The sequence below is a fragment of the Dama dama genome, chromosome 20 (genome assembly GCF_033118175.1).
Source record: "Dama dama isolate Ldn47 chromosome 20, ASM3311817v1, whole genome shotgun sequence".
Taxonomy (NCBI): Eukaryota; Metazoa; Chordata; class Mammalia; order Artiodactyla; family Cervidae; genus Dama; species Dama dama.
In genome coordinates, this window is record NC_083700.1 from 2,351,596 (window position 1) to 2,375,083 (window position 23,488).

Sequence of the window (23,488 nt, forward strand, 5' to 3'; positions counted from 1 at the left end):
GAAAGTATTAGTCACTCAGTAATGTCTGACTCTTTGTGACTCTGGGGACTGCAGCCCACCAGGCTCCTCTGTCTTGGGGATTCTTCAGGCAAGAATGCTGGAGAGGGTAGCCATTCCCTTCTCCAGGGTATCTTCCTGACCCAGGGATCAAACCTGGGTCTCCTGCATTGCAGGCAGATTCTTTACCTTCTGAGCCACCAGGGAAGTTCTGTAAAGTTCCTTGGATTACATTAAATTTATAAACTAACTTGAGAACTGAAATCTTAACATATGAATTCTGTGCCAGGACAGGAGATGTCTTTTCATTGTTCAGATCTATGTTTGGGTCTTTCAAATTTGTTTTAAAATTTTTCTCACATGGATTGTGCCTATCTGAGATTGCTGAGTTTTTGTGGGGTGGTGCCATGATAACTTGGTGCCATGATAACTTTCTTTGTTTATTCTATGAAAGTTGACTTGATTAGACTTTCTGACTTTAATTGCATCAGTTTTGGTAATCTGTACTTCCCTAAGAAATGATTCATTTTATATGGGTTACCAAACTTATTTAAGTCTGCACACTAAGTCTCTTATAATTTAAAATTCCTTGTTTCATTGGTTTCTTATATATTTGTGCTTCTGCTTTCCCCTCCTAAATCACACCTCGTGCATTGTCTTTTTTTTTTTTAAAAAACGGCAGGATTTCAGTTTATTAGATCTACTAATTTTTTGTTCTCTTCCTCATTCATTTCTGTTTTTGTATTCTTGGTACTTTGGGACTCTTTTAGATTTGTTAACTCAGTGTTTAGTTAACTTTTTGATTATTTTTTTAATTGCTAAGTGTTTAGTAGAGTGAATTTTCTCAGACATGGCTTTCAGTGCATCCCATAAGTTGTTGACATAGCATTTTGTCATTTTTTTAAAAAAAATTCTGTAGTTCCAACTCTCTTTAACCCAAGAGTTAATATGAGGCTTTAAAATGTCCAGGTGGAAAGAAAGTCTTTCTGGTTTTTTGTTAGTAAATTCTAGTGTCTTTGCATTTTGTTCAAAGTATTGTTTATAACATTTCTACCTTATGAAAGTTACCAGTGTTTTGCAAATTAAAATAATCAATATTTGGACTGTTTTGTGGATATATGAGAACAATATGTATTTTGTCAGGGTGCAGCTTTTGACAGGTATCCACAAGCTCTACATTATTATGTCGTTTAAGCTGCGTTATCTTCTTATGTTTTTTGTCTGCTTGATCTGTTTTATATTGAAAATGTGGTCTCATTACTATTATTTATGTCTGTACCTTAGGATATCTCCTATAGTTATAAGTGGTTGCTGTGTTATTTGATGCCTTTACAGGAAAAGTTTGCTGAATCTTGATTGGTCAAGGGCTCTTGGGAATGACAGTAACTGTGTTCTTGTGTGCTTAAAACTTTTTCTGTTGGTTTGCATTTTATTTCTTTTAGTTTTAAAAAAATAACAGCTGTATTGTATTGCTTTATGTTGTTTTTTAGAAATTTGGTTGTTAAATTCGCTTGATTTTTTAAAAATTTTGATCTTTTTTGCCTGGAGACCCTAAGAATGATTTTTTTCATCTTTCATAGATTTTAAAGAAATTGATGCATTCATTCATTCATTTCTTCATGTGCTGGGTCTTCACTGCTGGGCGTGGGTTTTCTCTAGCTGTGGTGCACAGGCTTCTCGTGGTGGCTTCTCTTGTTGCGGAGCATGGACTCTAGGGCGAGTGGGCTTCAGTCGTCGTGGCCCATGAGCTTAGTTGCCCACCACATATGGGCTCTTCCTGGACAGAGATTGAACCTGTGTTGCCTGCTTTGGCAGGTGGGTTCCCTACTGCCGTACCACCAGGGAAGTCCTCCAGTCTAGTAGTCTCACTGAGGTAGTTCTCTGAGCTCATCATTGCAGGTCAGCTTTCCCAGGCCTCTGGCAGCCCCTTTTAGTGTGCAGAATCAGGTCTTATTTCTGGATATTTTTCTTAGGTTGTAGTTTAATATTTTTTTCCATTTCATTTTTCTTAAGGATGTCCAATGTATGTATGTTCGGTCTATTTTACCTGTCTTTCATTATGGTCACTGTTTCTCACCCCTGTTTCATCTTTCATTAATCTCTTATTCTTATGTTAGTTTTCCATTTTCTTTAGTTTTTTACTTAACTTCTCATTTGAATCTGTTCTTCCTTAGGTAATTTGAAATTCAGTTCTTTTCCCATACAATTTTTATTTTTTTTCCGAGTTTTGTCAACCCTATGTCTTATTTTTGTTCTTAGTTTTGAAGTTTCTTATTTAGGCCATGTTTTCATATCATCAGGATTTTTGTTTGAGGATATTTAATTCGTATATTAATAACAGTGTAGAATGTGTGTGTGGTCGCTAAGTAGTGTCCAACTCTTTGTAGCCCCATGGACTGTAACCCACCAGGCTCCTCTGTCCATGGGATTTCCCAAGCAAAGAGACTGGAGTGGGTTGCCATTCCTTTCTACAGGGGATCTTCCTGACCCAGGGATCAAACATGCATCCCCTGCATTGGCACGTGGATTGTTTTTGTTGTTTTTTGACTGCTGAGCCACCAGGGAAGTCCTTGTTGTGTTATGGTGTTATGTTACAGTTTTCTTCTCCTTCATGTTTCTTTTGGTGGGGGCAGGAGTAAGGGTAGGGAGAATCATCAATGACAGTGAGTCTCCTTTTCTGTTTTTTTCTTGCCGGGCTTTATGTTGTTCCTTTGCATTTCTTGGACAGAGGTGGTTATTTCCTGTGGTTTGAAATTTATAGTTTAAGTGCTCCCTCATCTGTCAGTGTAACAAAGTATGGTTTCTTTGAATGCTTTCAGGGCGGTGGGGGTGTGGTTATGGGTCTTTACTTTTTTCTTTTTTTCCCTTCTGCTTTCCTTGTTCTGGAAAATATTAAATTTCCCCCTCTTTGCTTTTTTATTCCTCACACAGCCTCTGAAGGACTTTTGCCTCTTGCCTTCTGCTGACCAGAAACATTGCCTTCCAGGCTGCCTTCTAGAGCTTCAGGCACTTTGAAGTCCTTTCTTGTAGTCAGTGCTCTGATCTTACCAGGATTCTGAATATTTATGGGCCTCCTCATTGTGGGAATGATTATGATTTAATCTTGGGCTCTTCATTTCTCTTCTCTCTTCCCTGATGTTTTCTGGGCTCCACTCTCTATATGAAGATATGTAAAGGCTTGGGTGTGAACTTGAGAAATGAATCCATTGGAAATTAAGAGGTGTTTTTTTCCCCCCTATTTATAGGTAATTGATGCTTGTAGTCTTATAGTGTTCTCTTAGTTATGCTGCAGGCCTGAACTTTGTTTTGTTTATTCTTGTTAGGCTTTAAGTTTATGGATATTTAGACTTATGTACCATTGCCTCAGCCACTCGCTAAAGTATTCCTAAAATTTCATATCCAGAATCATTCATTGTCTGTGTTTTTATACTTTATTGCCTCTGTGCCATCCAGAGTGGTAATGCAGCATTTCTTAAAAGGTAACTGCACTATCATCTCAGGATTTTCTACCAAGCCACTGATAGACACCTTTCCTGCAGATTTTGATGCTGGTTCTTTCTTGATCTTGTGAGTTGATATCAATCGAAGATTTCAGAGACACATCAATATTTTCTCAATGGTTTATTGACTAAAATGTTGAAAGATCACAGTTTTTAGATTATCAAGAATGGTAAGCAAATATATGTGCAAACCAGAATCAGATTACAGATATAGAAGACAGACTAGAGTGGTTACCAAAGGGAGGAGGGTGAAGGAAGGAGAGACTCAGGACTATGGAGTGATCAGATTACAGATGCAGAAGATAGACTAGAGTGGTTACCAAAGGGAGGAGGGTGAAGGAGGGAGAGATTCAGGAGCGTGGGATGATCAAACTACTGTATACATAATAGACACACAACAAGGATGTACTGTATAGCACAGGGAATTACTATACCATTATCTCACAGTAACCTGTAATGGAATATAATCTGCAAAAATACCAAATCACTATGCTGTGTACCTGAAACACACAATATTGTAAATCAAAACTGTACTGCAATAAAAATGAAAATAACTACATATGACTGCTTTGAAAAATAATAAATTTGTACTTGTTTAGGCAATTTCAACTATTTCTAGACTGACCAATAGCAATTGTAGAATATTTTGTAGGTTGCATTTCACCTTCAGTTAAAATGTGAAAAAATCATTTTAGAATTGAAGAAACAGTGTTGAGTCTCAGATTACATATGGGCTGCAACAGGAATAGAGTAACTTTGGTGTAAGGCATTTTTGGGGGTTTGTGCCATGGGATCTTATTAAAGATAAAACCATTACATAGTACTCTAAGCACTTTAATAGTACATTTCTTTGGAAAGGATGGATCTGCCTTTTCCTGAGCTTCATAATGTCGTACAATTCTGAATACATATATTCAGAAGATTCCGAATAGTTAGTATCTTACAAAGGAGTTGTGGTTTTAATGGACAATAGAAACTGTTGTTAGAATCTGTTAGTTAATATAAGCTGATAGGAGCTCAGTTCATATAAGCTAGATATGACTCATTTCAAACACTGCTCTTAAAGTTTATTAAAATTTGTAATAAATTTTTGATAAATATTGTCTCTACCTCCGGGAGAAATGGGTGGGTTTTATATTGGTGAAATTTAATACAGTTACATAAAAAAGAGTAGCAAGAGTCTTAAACAGGCTGTTAATCATGTTATTTTGAAGGCTAGAGTATTTATAACTTTTATAGATTCCCTCCATTCTCCATGTTTGTTTCTGTCATAATTGTCCTTTGATTGATTCACTGTGACCTGCTGACTGAAACAAGGTAGCTTTTATTTAATCAACAAATATTTATTAAGCATGTCCCAGTAAGTGCCCTAGGCCCTTACCAAGCATATAGTGGTGAATGAGATGAATATGGTCTCTGCTTTCATGCAGCTCACAGTTAAGTGGGAAAGAGAAACATCCTGTAAATTAAAAAAAACAGTGGTTTTAACTGTGATCAGTGATAAGGAAATCAGCAGGGTACTATAGTAGGAAATACTGTGCAGAAAGGTAGACTGCTTTCTAGAATGTTAAGGAGACTTTTTTGATAATTTAACATTAAAGCTGAGATCTTAAGCAAGAGGAAAGAAGCAGCCTTGCTAAAAATAGAAGGAACAGCATCCTGAGCAGAGGGTTGCAAAGACCTTGAGGTGAGAACTTGGTGTATACTGGAAGCTGTTAGACAATCTGTGTGTCCCACTGGAGAGTTAGTGAACAAAGGGGAGAATTCATAAGATGAGACTGAAGCAATAAGCAAGGACCATAAACATAGGGCCTTGTTAGCTAAGGGAAGGGATTTTATCAAATAGGGAATCAACAGGATTAGCTAAGATTTCTAAAAATTTCTGAGTATTTAATGGATGTATTAGGAGCAGTCAAGAAAGAAAGTATTAAGCCTGTAATTATTAGTCATTTCTCTGGTCCATGTAAGAAATGGCTTGAACAGGGATGATGACCGTAAAGTTAGAGCTGAATAAGTAGCTGTCAGGCTGGTGAAAATCAGTGGCCCTTGCTGGTGGGCTGGGTGCGGGAAGAGAGAATGAAAAGAGGAAGGCCTAAAGACCGTGCCAGGTCTCTAGTACAGGCCTCAGTAGAAGAGGAAGTGAAGGAGCAGCGCGTTTAGAATATGTTGGGGCCCTGGGGAGGCACGTTCTAGAAATAGTGTGTAAGCAGCTGGTCCTTCTGGCCTAGAACTCAGTGCAGAAGTTTGGATAATGTCAGTGTTCGTTTCACTATATTTCAGGCACTGTTCTGGATACTGAAAATGGCAGTGAAGGGAGCCAAATCCTCTGCCTAAATGGATCTTACAGGGTATAGATGAGATCATCTAGGCAGAGGGTGCAGAGAGAAGAGGGCCCAGCACAGGGCCCTCACAAACTCTGATGTTTTCACACTGGGGGAGATTGAGTTTTTCATCTTCTAGAACCTTTCAGCCCACAGTTGCTATCCATATAAATCATCATAGCCAATCATCAGTGTTGATGAGGGTTGAAGAGATGAAGAGAAAACCTAGGATTATAGATGCAGTAATTTCACAAATCTCATTGGGGTACTTGTCGGTGAGGCAGAAATAGCTTGCTTTGGTTCCCTGGATTATCTCATTCTTTTGGGTTGTGAGTTGTGATCCTCCTGTTGTCGTTGTTGAGTCACTCAGTCGTGTCTGACTCTGCAAACCCATGCATTGCAGCACTCCAGGCTTCCCTCTCCTTCTCTGTCTCCCTGTGATCTTCCTATGTGGACCTTTCTTGTGTTGCAGGCTTTCCTTGAATGTCTGATTGTCCTTGGCTCTGTTCACATTTTAGAATGAGGCTGTAAAGATGCGTAAGTGCTCTGTGTTGTCCAGTGGGGACTGTCAACTGATCAAGCTTTGCTAAGGGAAAACAGACAAAGGAGCTAATTGTAAAGCTGGAGATCGAATCATAAATTCCAGAATTCTGAGGGTTTTGCCCTATGTTTTCAGCATCCATTCTTGCTGCCTAGTTCTTCAAGAACAGGTCACTTCTTTGCATGGAGTCAGTCAGGGAAGTTAACTATTCTCTGTACAGAAGAAGTCCAGTCTCATATCTTGCCTCTGCTTTCTGGCCAGAGACATGTCCATGAGTTCAGAGCTTCTCCAGAGGTACATAAGTAGGTTAGCGTCTGTGCTGCCTATTCTGTGAGCACTGAAGGCTGAGACTTCGTTTGTCTAGTCCCATAAGTTCTCACTCCTTCGTTTACTTTCTATATCCCACAAGTTTGTTCAGCTCTCTTCCTTGGAGGCCTCTTCCTGTTTTCTCCTTTATTGTGGACATCTCCTACTATGACTGTTTGACTTTCATTTTGATAGGGTCTTAAGGGCAAGAGGAGATAAATTTAGGCATCTTGAACCAGAGCATTTGTAGTTTTAAGAGGTGCAGTTTTCTATTTTGACATCACTTTAAAATAACTTTTTCTTAGTCCAACTTGAGGTTTTGATATTTAACAAATACAGCTTTTGTGTATAAGGCATGAGACTAGGTTCTGTGGAAAACAAGGGGAAGAGTAACAGGGTTGCCCTTGCCCTCAGAGTCTCCTGTCTGATAAGAGCAGTAAAGCAGGTTATGCGTGAGTTATATATGATAATTTCTGAAAATTCCTAAAGAGTTTCAAAAGATTATGATAAATCACATAAGGGATAAATTGCTTCATGTATTTAATATATGAAGTACTTTATAGAATAAATGTTTTATTTGCTTCTTCTGGAAAGATGGATAGAATTTCTGTGAGCAGAGATTTGGGTTAAAGGGAGGACCTTTCCAAAAGAATAACATGGCCTGAGCAGTGATTGAGGATTGAAAACATGGAGAGTCTGATTGAGAAAAAACAGTGAGTCAGTTTGACTAGAGTGGAGAGCATCAGAAACTGTCAGATGACAGTGGTTCCTGAGAAAAGGGAAAGGCAGGGCTATCCTTGAAAAGGAGGAAACTTGACCCTGAAATAAGAGGAAAAGAGTTCATTGAGACCTTTGGATATCAAGAGAAGAGTGTAAAAGTCCTTTATGCTGCACATTATTTTAATGGATAAGATCGTTTTGAAACTTCGGGAGTGAGTTGCAGACTTAACAGACATACTCACTTATGATCTTATGTTATTACTTTAGAGTGGAATTTCATAAAGGAAGCACATTGGAAATTATCAAAGTTTAAGCTAGATTTGAGGTTGCATAATGCATTTTAACATAACAGTATACAAAGTTCTGATTACTGACAGTTTTTAGAATGAATCATCCTTTACTAGAAAATACATTCACATTTTGGGATAATTTGGAGAAAGATCAGTAAGTATAAATAAAACCAGATCAAACTAATGTCCTTTTTAACAGTATGATGAGATTTGGAGACATTTTTCCCTGGAGTCAGATTTTTCTGGGGTTTTTGTTGTAGTTTGTTTTAATACTGGGATACATTGTAATATTTTTAATTGTTTTCATTTAAAATATGATCTCCAATGGAAAATGTGTATATTAAGTAGGTGCTCTTGGGAATTAAGATCTGGACAAGGAGCAAAATTTCTTGGTTTCGCGTGGACCTGTGAGGACTAGACCCTCACTGGGGTCTAGCTCACTCACAACGCTGAGCTAGTGTCAGGCGTATGGCATGGTAGTGCAGATGCATGTGTCCATCCTTCTTCAGATTCTGCTTCCCATACAAATTATTACAGAGTATTGAGTAGAATTTCCTGTGCTATACAGTAGTGTTTCAGTGTTAATCCTAGCCTTCTAATTTATCCCTCCACCCTCACCTTTCCCCTTTGGTAATTGCAAGTTTATTTTCTAGCCCCATGAGTCTGTCTCTGTTTTATAAATAAGTACATTTTAATATATTTTTTAGATTCCGCATATGCTTATGGGCAAATGTCATATAATATTTGTCTTTGTCTGGCTTACTTCACTTGATATGATAATATCTAGGCCATCCATGTTACTGCAAATGCCATCATTTCATTCTTTATGGCTGAGTAACATTTCATTGTATATATGTATCATGTCTTTGTCCATTCCTCTGTTAATGGACATTTAGGTTGCTTCCATATCTTGGCTGTTGGAAATAGTGCTGCAGTGAACGTTGGGGTGCATGTATCTTTCTGAAATATCGTTTTCTCTGTAAATATGCCCAGGAGCAGGATTGTAGGATCATATGATAGGTCTCTCTTTAGCGTTTTAAGGAACCTCCAACCTCTTCTCCAAAGTGGTTATACCAACTTACATTCCCCACCAATGGTGTATGAAGGTTCCCTTTTCTCCACACCCTCTCCAGCATTTATTGTTTGTAGAATTTTTGACAATGGCTGTTCTGACCAGTGTGAGGTGAAACCTCTTTATATTTTTGCTTTGCATTCCTCCAATAGTTAGTGATATTGAGCATCTTTTAATGTATTTGTTGGCCATCTTTATATCTTCTTTGGAGAACTTTCTGTTTAGGTCTTCTGCCCATTTTTTTTATTAGGTTGTTTGGTTTTGATACTGAACTTGCAAGAGCTGTTTGTATGTTTTGAAGATTAATCCCTTGTTGGTTGCTTTGTTTGCAAATATTTTCTCACATACTGGCTGTTGTCTTTTTGTCTTTATGACTTTCTTTGCTGTGCAAAAACTTTTAGGTTTCATTAGGTCCCAGCTATTTATTTTTGTTTTTATTTTCTTTATGAGGTGGGTCAGAAGACAGAGTGCTGTGATTTTTATGTCAGAATTGTTCTGCCTGTGTTTTCCTCTAAGTTTTATAATAGTTGGTCTTACATTGAGGTCTTTAATGCATTTTAGTTTATTTTTATGTATGATGTTAGAGAATGTTCTAATTTCATTTCCTTTGCATTCCAGTTTTCCCAGTACCTCTCAATGAAGAGACTATCTTTTCTCCATTATATAGTTTTGCCTCATTCAGTTCAGTTCAGTCACTCAGTCGTGTCCAACTCTGAGACCCCATGGACTGCGGCAGGCTAGGCCTCCCTATCCATCACCAATTCCCAGAGTTTACTCAAACTATGTACACTGAGTTGGTGATGCCATCCAACCGTCTCATCCTCTGTCATCCCTTCTCCTCCTGCCCTCAATCTTTCCCAGCATCAGGGTATTTTCAAATGAGTCAGCTCTTTGCATCAGGTGGTCAAAGTATTGGAGTTTCAGCTTCAGCATCAGTCCCTCCAATGTACACCCAGGACTGATCTCCTCTAGGATGGACTGGTTGGATCTCCTTGCAGTCTAAGGGACTCTCAAGAGTCTTCTCCCAACACCACAGTTCAAAAGCATCAGTTCTTCAGTGCTTAGCTTTCTTTATAGTCCAACTCTCACATCCATATGTAACTACTGGAAAAACCCTAGTGTTGACTAGACAGATCTTTGCTGACAAAATAATGTCTCTGCTTTTTAATATGCTATCTAGGTTGGTCATAACTTTTCTTCCAAGGAGCAAGTGTCTTTTAATTCCATGGCTGCAGTCACCATCTGCAGTGATTTTGGAGCCCAAAAAAATAAAGTCTGTCACCGTTTCCACTGTTTTCCCTTCTATTTGCCATGAAGTGATGGGACCAGATGCCATGATCTTAGTTTTCTGAAAGTTGAGTTTTAAGCCAACTTTTTCACTCTCCTCTTTCACTTTCATTAAGAGGCTCTGTAGTTCTTCTTCACTTTCTGCCATAAGGGTGGTGTCATCTGCATATCTGAGGTTATTGATATTTCTCCCGGCAATCTTGATTCCAGCTTGTGCTTCTTCCAGTCCAGCATTTCTCATGATGTACTCTGCATATAAGTTAAATAAGCAGAGTGACAGTATACAGCCTTGACATACTCCTTTCCCAATTTGGAACCAGTCTGTTCCATGTCCAGTTCTAACTGTTGCTTCTTGACCTGCATACAGATTTCTCAGGAGGTGGGTCAGGTGGACTGGTATTCCCATCTCTTTCAGAATTTTCCACAGTTTATTGTGACCCACACAGTCAAAGGCTTTGGCATAGTCAGTAAAGCAGAAATAGATGTTTTTCTGGAACTCTCTTGCTTTTTCAATGGTCAGCGGATGTTGGCAATTTGATCTCTGGTTCCTCTGTCTTTTCTAAATTCAGCTTGAATATCTGGAAGTTCATGGTTCACGTACTGTTGAAGCCTGGCTTGGAGAATTTTGAGCATTACTTTATTAGCGTGTGAGATGAGTGCAATTGTGTGGTAGTTTGAGCATTCTTTGGCATTGCCTTTCTTTGGGATTGGAATGAAAACTGACCTTTTCCAGTCCTGTAGCAACTGCTGAGGTTTCCAAATTTGCTGGCATACTGAGTGTAGCACTTTCACAGCATCATCTTTTAGGATTTGAAATAGCTCAACTGGAATTCCATCATCTCCACTAGCTTTGTTCATAGTGATGCTTCCTAAAGCCCACTTGACTTCGCATTCCAGGATATCTGGCTCTAGGGGAGTGATCACAGCATCATGATTATCTGGGTTGTGAAGATCTTTTTTGTATAGTTCTTCTGTGTATACTTACCACCTCTTCTTAATATCTTCTGCTTCTGTTAGGTCCATACCATTTCTGTCCTTTATTGTGCCCATCTTTGCATGAAATGTTCCCTTGGTGTGACTGATTTTCTTGATGAGATCTCTAGTGTTTCCCATTCTCTTGTTTTCCTATATTTCTTTGCACTGATCGCTGAGGAAGGCTTTCTTTTCTCTCCTTGCTGTTCTTTGGAACTCTGCATTCAAATGGGAATATCTTTCCTTTTCTCTTTTGCCTTTCGCTTCTCTTCTTCTCACAGCTATTTGTAAGGCCTCCTCAGACAGCCATTTTGCCTTTTTGCATTTCTTTTTCTTGGGGATGGTCTTGATCCCTGTCTCCTGTACAGTGTTATGAACCTCCATCCATAGTTTATCTGGTACTCTATCATATCTAATCCCTTGAATCTGTTTGTCACTTCCACTGTATAATCGTAAGGGATTTGATTTAGGTCATACCTGAATGGTCTAGTGGGTTTCCCTACTTTCTTTAAGTCTGAATTTGGCAGTAACAAGTTCATGATCTGAGCCACATCAGCTCCTGGTGTTGTTTTTGCTGACCAAATAGAGCGTCTCCATCTTTGGCTGCAAAGAATATGATCAATCTGATTTTGGTGTTGACCATCTGGTGATGTCCATGTGTGGAGTCTTCTCCTGTTTTGTTGGAAGAGGGTGTTTGCTATGACCAGTGCGTTTTCTTGGCAGAACTCTATTAGCCTTTGCTCTACTTCATTCTCTACTCCAAGGCTAAATTTGCCTGTTACTCCAGGTATTTCTTAACTTCCTATTTTTGCATTCCTGTCCCCTATAATGAAAAGGATATCTTTTTTGGGTGTTAGTTCTAGAGAGTCTTATAGGTCTTCATAGAACTGTTCAACTTCAGCTTCTTCAGCATTACTGGTTGGGGCATAGACTTGGATTACTGTGATACTGAGTGGTTTGCCTTGGAAACGAACAGAGATCATTCTGTCGTTTTTATGATTGCATCCAAATACTGCATTTCAGACTCTTTTGTTGACTATGATGGCTACTCCATTTCTTCTAAGGGATTCTTGCCCACTGCAGTAGGTACAATGGTCATCTAAGTTAAATTCACCCATTCCAGTCCATTTTTGTTCATTAATTCCAAAAATATAGATATTCATTCTTGCCATCTCCTGTTTGACCACTTCAAATTTGTCTTGATTCATGGACCTAACATTCTAGGTTTCTATGCAGTATTGCTCTTTACAGCTTCAAACTTTACGTCCATCACCAGTCGCATCCACAACTGGGTGGTGTTTTTGCTTTGGCTCCATCTCTTCATTCTTTCTGGAGTTATTTTCTCCACTGATCTCCAGTAGCATATTGGGTACCTGTTGAGCTTGGGAGTTCATCTCTCAGTGTCCTGTCTTTTTGCCTTTTCATACCGTTCATGGGGCTCTCAAGGCATACTGCTCATGGGGTTCTCTTTTGCCTCCTTTGCTGTAAATTAATTGATCCTAGCCAGGTGTCCCTGTCCTTCACCGTTTCCCAGAGTTTGCTCGGACTCATGTCCATTGAGTCAGTGATGCCATCCAACCACCTCATCCTCTGTTTCCATTTCTCCTCTTGCCCTCAATCTTCCCCAGCATCAGGGTGTTTCCAGTGAGTTGACTCTTCGCATCAGGTGCCCAAAGTATTGGAGCTTTAGCATATTCATATTGATTTCATTTAGGATTGACTGGTTTGATCTCCTTGTAGTCCAAAGGACTCTCAAGAGTCTTCTCCAGCACCACAGTTCAAAAGCATCGATTCTTCAGCACTCAGCCTTCCTTATGGTCCAACTCTCATATCCATACATGACCACTGGAAAAACCATAGCTTTGACTATATGGACCTTTGTCAGCAAAGTGATGTCTCTGCTTTTTAATCCACTGTCTAGGTTTGTTGTAGGTCTTCTTCCTGGGAGCAAGCATCTTTTAATTTTGTGGCTGCAGTCACTGTCTGCAGTGATTTGGAGCCCAAGAAAATAAAGTCTGTCACTGTTTTCACTGTTTCCCCATCTATTTGCCATGAAGTGGTGGGACCAGATGCCATGATCTTTGCTTTTGCATGTTGAGTTTTAAGCCAGCTTTTTCACTCTCCTCTTTCACCTTCATCAAGAGGCTCTTTAGTTCCTCTTCACTTTCTGCTGTTAAAGTGATATCATCTGCATACCTGAGGTTGTTGATGTTTCTCCCAGCAATCTAGATTCCAGGTTGCGGTTCATCCAGCCCAGCATTTTGCAGGATGTACTCTGCTTTGTAAGTTAAATCAGCAGGGTGACAACAAATAGTCTTGACATAGCCCTTTTCTAATTTAGAACCAGTCCGTTGTTCCATGTTCAGGTCTAACTTGTTTCCTGTCATGTGTACAGGCTTCTCAGGAGGCATGTAATGTGGTCTGAGATTCCCATCTCATTAAGAATATTCCAGTTTGTGTGATTCACACAGTCATAGGCTTTAGCCTAGTCAATGAAGCAGAGCATGTTGGCAATTTGAAATCTGGCTCCTCTTCCTTTTCCAGATCCAGCTTGTACATCTGGAAGTTCTCAGTTCACATACTCCTGAAGTCTAGCTTGAAGGATTTTGAGCATAATCTAGCTGGGATGTAAAATGAGTACAATTGTACAGTAATTTGAAAATGAGTACAATTATACAGTAATTGTACATTGCTTTGGCATTGCCTTTCTTTGGGATGGAAATGAAAACTGACATTTTCTGGTTCTGTGGCCACTGCTGAGTTTTCCAAATTTACTGGCATAATGAGTGCAGCACTTTCAGAGCATCATCTTTTAGGATTTGAAATAGCTCAGTTGGAAATGCATCACCTCCACTAGCTTTGTTCATAGTAATGCTTTCTAAGGCCCACTTGACTTCACACTCCAGGACGTCTAGCTCTAGGTGAGTGATCACACCATCATAGTTGTCTGGGATATTAAGAGCTTTTTTGTACAGATCTGTGTAGTCTTGCCACCTCTTCTTAATCTCTTCTGCTTCTGTTAGGTCCTTGCTGTATTTGTCCTTTATTGTGTCCATCTTTGCATGAAATGTTCCCCTTTGCATGAAATGTCTCCATTTTGCTTAAAGAGATCTCTAGTCTTTCCCATTCTGTTATTTTCCTCTATTTCTTTGCATTGTTCACTTGAGAACGCTTTCTTATATCTCCTTACTATTCTCTGGAACTCTGCATTCCAGAGAATAGGTATACCAAAGAGAAAGGTATACCTTTCCCTTTCTCCTTTGCCTTTCTCTTCTTTTCTCAGCTATCTGTAAGGCCTCCTCAGACAACCGTTTTGCCTTTTCGCATTTCTTTTTCTTGGGGATGGTTTTGGTCACCACCTCCTGCGCAGTGTCATGAACCTCCAGCCGCAGTTCTTCAGACACTCTTCTACCAGATCTGGTCCCTTGAGTCTATTAATCACCTCCACTGTATAAACATAAGGGATTTGATTTATGTCATACCTGAATGTCTTAGTGGTTTTCCCTACTTTATGCAACTTGACCCTGAATTTTGCTACAAGGAGCTTATGAGCTGAGCCTAGTCAGCTCCAGGTCTTGTTTTTATGACTGTATAGAGCTTCTCCATCTTTGGTTACAAAGAATATAATCAGTCTGATTTCAGTATTGACCATCTGGTGATGTCCATGTGTGGAATCGCCTCTTGTGTTGCTGGATAAGAGTGTTTTCTATAACCAGTGTGTTCTCTTGGTAAAACTTTGTTAGCCTTTACCCTGCTTCATTTTGTACTCCAAGGTCAAACTTGCTTGTAATTCGAGGTATCTCTTGACTTCCTTTTTTTGCATTCTAAGACCCCTATGATGAAAAGGACATCTTTCTTTGGTGTTAGTTCCAGTAGGTTCTGTAGGTCATCATTGAACTGTTCAACTTTAGCTTCTTCAGCATTAGTGATTGGGTAGTTGACTTGGATTATTGTGATATTGAATGGTTTGCCTTGGAAATGAGCTGAGATCATTCTATCATTTTTGAAATTACACCTAAGTACTGCATTTTGTCCTTTGTTGACTAAGAGGGCTACTCCATTCCTTTAAGGGATTCTTGCCCACAGTTAGATATAATGATCATCTGAATTAAATTCACGCATTCCCTTCCATTTTAGTTTACTACTTTCTAAAATGTCAGTGTTCAGTTTTGCCATCTTCTGTTTGACCACATTCATTTAATCCTGATTCATGGACCTAACATTTCAGGTTCCTATGCATTATTGTTCTTTATAGCATTGGACTTTACTTTTACCACCAGACACATCCACAGCTGGGCATTGTTTTCACTTTGGCTCGGCCTCTTCACTCCTTCTGGAGTAAAGGGTCTTCTGCAGTAGTTATAGGGCACCTACCGAGCTGCGGAGTTCATCTTTCAGTGTGATATCTTTTTGCCTTTTCATACCGTTCATGATGACTGTAGCTTTATAGTATAGTCTGAAGTCTTTCCCCAGCTCTGTGTTTCTTTCAGGATTGCTTTGGCTGTTTGGGTTCTTTTGGATTTTCATAAAATTTTAAGTCTTTTGTTCTTGATCTTCCATTGGTAATTTGACAGGGATTGTGTTGAGTCAGTAAACTGAAGTAGTATTTTGATTGAGTCTTCCAGTCCAGTAACATGGTTTATCTTTCTGTTTGTTGATGTCATCTTTAGATTTTTTAATCAGTTATCTTCTGGTTTTTGAACTTCAGTCCTTTTGCCTCCTTAGGTTTTATTTTTAGGTATTTTTTTTTATTCTTTTTGATGTAATGGTAAATGGGATTGCTTCCTTCTTCTTATCTTTAGTGGTTAGTAGATAGACATGCGGGACTTACTGGTTGCCATGTTTATACTTTTTAAATGAAGATTCTTGCTAAGTTCAGGCAAGCCTCCTATTGGATCGGCCAAACAGTTTGTTCATCTTTCAGAAAGCCCCAGACAAACTTTTTGGCCAACCCAGTATTATGCAGGTAGTGCTGTTCTGAGTCTTAATAGACTTTGGCACTCAGGGGAAAGATAGATATATATATATATGCAGGTTTATAGTGGTTCTTGTATGTTTGTTGTTGGTCATTTTAACATCACTGCCTGAAGTCTTCACTTAAACATCTGTTTTTCAGGCATACCTTCCCTGCCTGACTTACCTAAAATGTCACCCTTCTGTAGCATTTCATATCACCTTTTTGTTTTTTTCCTTCTTAGAACTTATCATCTAACTTACTGTATGTTATGCCTAAATATCTTTAATCTGACTTCCCCATTAGAGAGTAGGTTTTGTGTGCATAAGTTTGTTTCATTCAATGCTGAATGCCTAGAACAAGCCTGGTAAGTAGTATGTGTTCAGTAAATACTTGTTTTACGAGTGCATGCTAACCATAGTCACTAATATGTCTCCTGATCTCTCATTTTATTTCAAGGTAAAATTTCTCTCCTATAGTTGTGTGTAATATATCATGAATTTACATCTGAGGAAGTAATGTAAAAAACTTGTTTTTTAAAAAAATCTATTTTGTATGTTAAATTAGAAATTTTAGTATTTGAGTAATAATTGAAATCATTTAAGAAAAAGTGACACTGAAGTAAGTTTGAAATTTGGCACATGAAAACTCATTAGATCAGGGTATTAAAGTCTTTTTTTGTACAGGTGCAAGTGGCATGAAGAAAATGATACTCTCTTCTGTGCTTTAGCTGTTTGCAAGAAAATTGCGTAAGTTAGGAGTGTCTTCATGATACTCTAATCTGCACTGAATTCTTTGCAACTTTCCTTGTTGCTTTGACACATAGGATGCATCACTTCACCTCTGTTTCCACAGTTCCCTTTTAAAACAAACACTTTCTAAAATCATGTTACTTTTCTTATTCTGCCCCTGTCACTACTTGTTGGATGTAGTTACCACTGAGCAATTTGACTGACCCTTCAGAAGCACTTAAGCTGAATTTTTCCTTCTAGGGTTCCTATAGGAAAGCAAAATCCCCTACTGTCGTTAAGAACAGCACTTCCTCGTGAAGGTGCTCAAAAAATATAGACCCTTTCCTCCTCATTTTGTCAGGAAAGTTCCTGCAGCCTCAGATCTGTAGGTGCTCTGTTGATCACTTTATACAGCTGCAGATCGTTGGTCTGAGAATGAAGAAGTGTTTAAGTTTTAGCCCCCCTCCTGGTGGTGTCTCTCCCTGCCTTAAATACATAAGAATTCTGGTGATCTGTACCCTCACTCCTGTTCTCTTATAACGAGGCTGATATATTTGCTAATCAAAGTATTGCTTACCACTGATATCCAGTTTTATATGTGCTGCTACCAATTCCCATTTTTATTCAAATCTCTACATTTCTTTTTCCCCAGATTTACAGTATCTCTCACATACTTTGTTAGAAATTTTTGAAATGTGACTGCTTTTTAAATGAATTAGATAAGATTCTGATAATGAACGTTTTGAATTCCTTTTTACAGGTACTGCATCAGTAATTCTCTGGCCACTCTCTTTGGAATCCAGCTCACAGGGGCTCATGTTCCGCTTCAGGACTACGAGGCCAGCAGCAGTGTGACCCCCAAGATGGTTGTGCTGGATGCAGGGCGTTACCAGGTGGGGAGCCGACTCTTGCGGGTTTCTCGTGTCCTGCTCAGCGCGGCCCTGGTCCGCAGCAGACAAAGAGCGTTCCTGCTTGGGTCTCTCTTCTCTTAGATGTGTTTTTAATCCTTCATGGAATGTCAGTTTTTAATCCAATTGGATTTTGCATAAGATCCTTTCCTTTCCTGGTATATTTTTTCCTTCTGAGGAACGTTTGGCATTAGTCTTTATACAAAACACATTCAAACATTTATTCAAAAAATTATATGATACACGTTTTTGAAGTAGATATTTTAAATACAAGACCTGATTCCGGATTTGATTAGAGGCTAATATAATTTCCGTACCACCTCTCTTTCCTCCTTGCTATTTACTTACTCGTAGACCTTGCTATACTACTGAGAACACAGCAGTTAAGTATGGGCACTCTAGTTGAATTCCTGAATTTCACTTCAGGTTCTGCTGCATGTAGGCTGGGTGACTGCAAGTTATTTGAACTATCTGTGCTGATTTCTTATCTGTAGAACAATAATAATAATAAGCGCTAGTAGTTGTAGGGTTAAATGTAGCAGCATATGAAAGTACTAAGAATTCTGCCATAGAATATAGTATATAATAAATATTATTACTTTAAAATAATAAAATAGTGAAAGGGGAACCCCAAAATGGAATGAATGATTGACACAAATAGTAACTATTAGTATCGATCTCAAAGGCAATACTTATGCATAGCAAAAGCAGCAGTCTCAAAAGTTATATACTGTATGATTCCATTTATGTGACATTCTTGAAAATACAAATGATAATGATGGACAAGTCAGTGGTTCCCAGGGAGTCGGGGAGGGTGTGTCTGTGAAGGGATAGTGTGAGGGAGGTTTTTGAGGTGATAAGATGGCTCTGTCTCCTAACTGCAGTGGTGGTTTCACAAATCTCTTTGTTAAAACTCAGAAATGTAACCCCCCCGAAAAGTCTGTCTTACTCGTGTGACAGTTTTAAAACCTGGGCAAGACTGTTCTCTCTGTATTGTTAACCCCAGCCCAGTGATTCTTCAGGGGGGCCAGTTTTTGTGCCGTGCAGGAGATATTTGGCAACGCTTGGAGACGTGTTTGGTTGTTACAGCTGGGAATGGGGCGCTGCTGGCTTCTAGTGAGTAGGTACCAATAAGCCTGCTAAACACCTGATAATGCACAGTGGAAGAAGGTGAGAGTGAGCGTCACTCCGTTGCATCCGACTCTATGCAACCCATGGACTACACAGTCCATGGGATTCTCCAGGCCAGAATAATGGAGTGGGTAGCCTTTCCCTTCTGCAGCGGATCTTCCCAACCCAGGGATTGAACCCAGGTCTCCTGCGTTGCAGGCAAAGATTCTTTGCCGGCTGAACCACAAGGGACAGGACAGCCTTCTAAACAAAATATTACTTAGCCTAAAAATGTCAGTAGTATCCAGGATGAGAAACCCTGCCTTAGCCCCATCATCGCTGTCTGTGTTGAGACTACCAGGTTTACTCACATTATCCCCCCTTTCATTGTTAGCATCAATCACTATGCAAGCTCAGGATACCTAGATCCTCGCTCATTTCCCAGACTCATCTTACTAGGCCAATTCTGTATTCAGCCCTCCCCAACTGTGTGTCTTCTCAACCTCAGCTATCAACAAAATCTTGTATCGTCAGCCTTCTCTGGGGAAGTCCTGTTTTCCTCCTTGATTCTAACTAAAATTTGACTGTCCTCTAAAGACACTGTTTCCCTGTTAGCTCTTTAAAATGGCAACATTTTTTTCCCCTCATTTATTGTGGGCCTAGATTTGAGGTAGTTGTCCTTATTTAACTTTGTGGCCTCCAGACTTCCTAACTTCTCTCTAAAATCGCTAGGCTTTGAATCTCATGTCATTCAGGCTGTAGCACCTGATAACCCCTTTTTGGAGTCCCTAGGCCCCTGAGTTGGACGTCTTCATTCTTAGAGCAACATTGAGGCAGAAGATAAAACAGTATTGCCATCAGAATTCTTGATTACAGTTTCCCCATAGATCTTTCTAACTGCCTGATATTTCATTTCCTTGACTTCCCCTTCTCCAGTGGTACCATCCATCAAATATCCACTCCCATGATCATATTCTAGGTCCCAGTGGCATCTTCGCGCAGTCTCAATTATACAAGCATCTTGCTCTCCGACTACCACTGTCTTTCTCTGGTACCTCAGTGCCAGCAGTTCCTTTATCTCGACTGAGACCTCCTTTGTCTCCACTGTTCTGAAGCCCTCCTTCACAGGGTCGCTGCACTGCACAACTCGAGGGGCGCCGTTCACATGGGCAGTGCTGCACCTTGCGTCTTTCTCTCTCCTCACCTTGCCCTTCACCTCCTCCCTTCCCTCTTTAGACTCCTTGCTCTGTTATTTCCACTCACTCGCACTGGCAACTCCAGTGGCCTTTCATTCTTCATCATACTTGGTTAATAAACACTAATCCTGATTAAATCAGCTTTTTACCTACTCTGTTCTTACACATTTGAAAAGAAACTACCATACTGACTGGCATTATTTAACCTCTATCACCACCAGCTTCAAGTGAGCCCTTAGCAGTGCGTGGCAGTTGTCCATTTCTCTGGTTTGATTAATCTTCCTCTCTTAGGCAGTTATTTCTCATCTTCTCTCACTTCAAACTTCCATCACCTCTTCCTTCATCCTTGTTCTAGCTAACGCTCTTATCCCCGCCTCCTCTGAGAAAATAGAATCAATCAGGAGGTTTTCCATGTATTCCTACCATTACCTTCACCATATACTCTGCTTTAATGCATGAATTGTCTATGTTTCTATCTAAAGCCAATCCTTTTATTTCTATATATCTCATTCTCTTACCTACCTAAGGACATGGCTCTAATGATTTTATACTTTATCCTTCATCACTAGGTTTTCTCTCTGTTCTGAGTCATTCTTATTAGGAAACATTGTATGATCTCATATTTAAAAATAAAAACCCTTTTTTATGCTGTAATTTCCCCCTTGAAGATTTCCTTCTGCTTTCCTTTACAACAATACTCTTCAAAAGTTGATCAGACATTGGAAAGTGGGTGTTAGTTTGTATTTAAGGAGTAATTTGAAGTAGATGATCCAATAATAAGAAATAAACGTTTCCCACTTTTGTTTGTTTGTTTGTCGGTTGCTTTTTACTTACAGAAGCTAAGGGTTGAGAGCCCAGGATTCTCTCATTTCAGCTCTTCTAATCAAGACCAAAGATCAAACACACCCACTGGTAAGTATCTTATGTTTAATAAGGCACCTTAAAAAGTTAGGGTCTTTCCAAGATTCCAGGGTATGGTACTTAAACAGATGTTCCAAATTGGCTTTAGGACATAAGAATCTTGAATTGGGAATTTTACTTGTCAAATGCACTTTTTTTGGATATGGTAAAAACACTTTGATAAAATTTAACTTACTCTTCAGAATTTTGTTCAGGGCATTTAAAATAAAGCCCTTGTAGCAGCTGCTGTTTTATAGTTTTGATGTGAGGGTGTCTTTGGGGAAATGAGAAAGTTTAAAAAAGCTAGTGACATGAAATTTCAAATGGTCCCTGAAGAACTTCAATTAACATTTCCAGGACTTAAAAAGAATATTCTTGTTCAGCCTTTTGGCATTTACTGTAAGAATTATCTCCTCTTTTGATGATCTGTTTAATCATGGTTAAGTGAAAGGCATGCAGTAGGATGAATCAATTGAGGAAGCTGTTTATAATGAGACTGTAAAATTGCTACATTTCTTTTCTTGTATTTTTAATATCCTAGGTGACTACCCATCTGGGGTGAAAATCTCTGGCCAAAACAGCAGTGTTCGGGGAAGAGGGATTACCCGCTTACTAGAGAGCATCTCCAATTCCTCCAGCAATATCCATAAATTCTCCAACTGTGAGACTTCAGTCTCACCTTACACATCCCCAAAACACGGATACAAATCTTTCTCTTCCTTATCTTAATGATGGTACATTTTTCAATTTCTGGAAAAATAGCAGGCCCAACTTCCCTTCTGACTATAGTCATATATTAAACAGATGACATCAATGATAAATGTCATTACTATAAAAACTACCTAATTTGTAAGGAAATTCTGTTTCATGGATTAAAAATAATTGTGGTTGGAGAAGATCTTGGCATTTTTGCATTTTTCTTTAGGGCTTGTTCTACTTTCTGGCTGTATTATGGGAATGCCATTAAAGTTTTGAGTCCTGTAATAAAACCAGCATTTTAAGAGTTGTGCTTTTGGGAATGTTATATTTTTGTATCTTTTCCTCCACAATAAAGGTATTGAATATCTGTTATGAAAGATTTTAGTCTTATGTATTTCTTTCCATTATGAAATGTGGAATGGTACCCTTGAGACCAGCTCTTTTCATTGCAAATATCTAAGAAAATTAGTCTTTAACAAAAATACTTTTTCTACTTAAAGTCTTTAAACATGCTGACTTTAGCAAAAGTCATTTGAAGAATGAGAAACCAGAAGGAGATTATGTAATTTTCCCCAAATCATATGGCTGGAAAGTGACCAGATTCCAGGTTTACTTGACCACAGCTTTCTGCATATTCCAAGCAGATAGATGTATTTTGAGTCAAGAATTTGGCCTGTTTGTAACTGACTTAAACTGGCTCATGTTCTCTACTTGGGCTATTATATAGCCTTGGAGTAGGAGAAGAGATACAGTAACCTTTTATCTTGGAACCATAGTAAGATCATAGATGGCAGTGGCAGAAACAGCATTCTAATTTAGGTCTGTTTGACTCAAAACCCAGGAGAATTATTTGGACTCTGGTTTTTCTTAATAGCCGTATTCTCCTTTACTACTGAGTACCTACATTGTGGAGATATATACACACACACACAGAGTTACACAAATACACACACACATCTTGTTAAGTTCTTAATAACTACTCTGAAGAAGGTGATACTTCCATTCCATTTTACACACACAGGTGGCGCAGTGGTAAAGAATCTGCCTGCCAGTGCAGGAAACACAAGAGATGCAGGTTTGATCCCTGGGTTGGGAAGATCCCCTGGAGAAGGAAATGGCAACCCACTCTAGTATATGTGCCTGGAAAATTCTACGGACCGAGGAGCCTGGTGGGCTACAGTCCATGGAGTCTCAGAGTCAGACACGACTGACAAGAGCGCACACACATACAACTCAGAGATTCAGGTCATACATCTACTTTATGGAAGAAATGTTAACCATGTCTGACTCCAAAGACCATGTTACTCATATCCGCACTGTCTTTTACCTCCTTTTCATCTATCTCTGATGTCAGATCTTTAAACAAGGAACAGTTATTAAATGTAACTTTATATACTGCATTTTCTACTAGCAGATTGGTTTTTAAATCTTTATAAGCTATGAGACCATTTTATCTTTCTTCAAAATCAGCATGACAGTAATTGAGTGCATTCAGTCATGTCTGACTCTGCGACCCCTTGGACTGCAGCGCACCAGGCCTCCCTGTCTTTCTCAGTCTCCCGGAGCTCGGTCAGATTCACGTCCATTAGTCAGTGATGCCATCCAACCACCCTGTCCTCTCCTCCCTTCTCCTCCTGCCTTCAGTCTCCCTGGCATCAGGGTCTTTTCCAATGAATAGGCTCTTCTCATCAAGTGGTCAAAGTATTGGAACCTCAGCATCAGCTTCCAGTGAATATTCAGGGTTGACTTCGTTTAGGATTGACTGGTTTACTCTCCTTGCAGTTCAAAGGACTCTCAAGAGTCTTCTAAAAACCCATAATTCAAAAGGGTCAGTTCTTCAGTGCTCAGACTTCTTTATAGTCCAACTCTCACATCCATACATGACTACTGGAAAAACAGCTTTGACTAGGTGGACCTCTGTTGGCAAAGTAATGTCTCTACTTTTTAATATGTTGTCTAAGTTGGTCACAGCTTTGCTTTCAAG

At 39.2% G+C, this 23,488-nt stretch overlaps 1 protein-coding gene across 1 annotated transcript in view; it reads left to right on the plus strand.

The window, feature by feature from the left end:
• Window positions 1-21,534, plus strand: part of MAEL (maelstrom spermatogenic transposon silencer) — a 48,100-nt gene extending 26,566 nt beyond the window's left edge. Inside the window, exons 9-12 of the mRNA XM_061119780.1 lie at window positions 16,647-16,709; window positions 17,452-17,584; window positions 20,742-20,817; window positions 21,347-21,534. Of these exons, the coding sequence (XP_060975763.1) occupies window positions 16,647-16,709; window positions 17,452-17,584; window positions 20,742-20,817; window positions 21,347-21,534 (460 nt within the window). The remainder of the gene's footprint in view (window positions 1-16,646; window positions 16,710-17,451; window positions 17,585-20,741; window positions 20,818-21,346) is intronic.
• The last annotated feature ends 1,954 nt before the right edge of the window (window positions 21,535-23,488 follow it).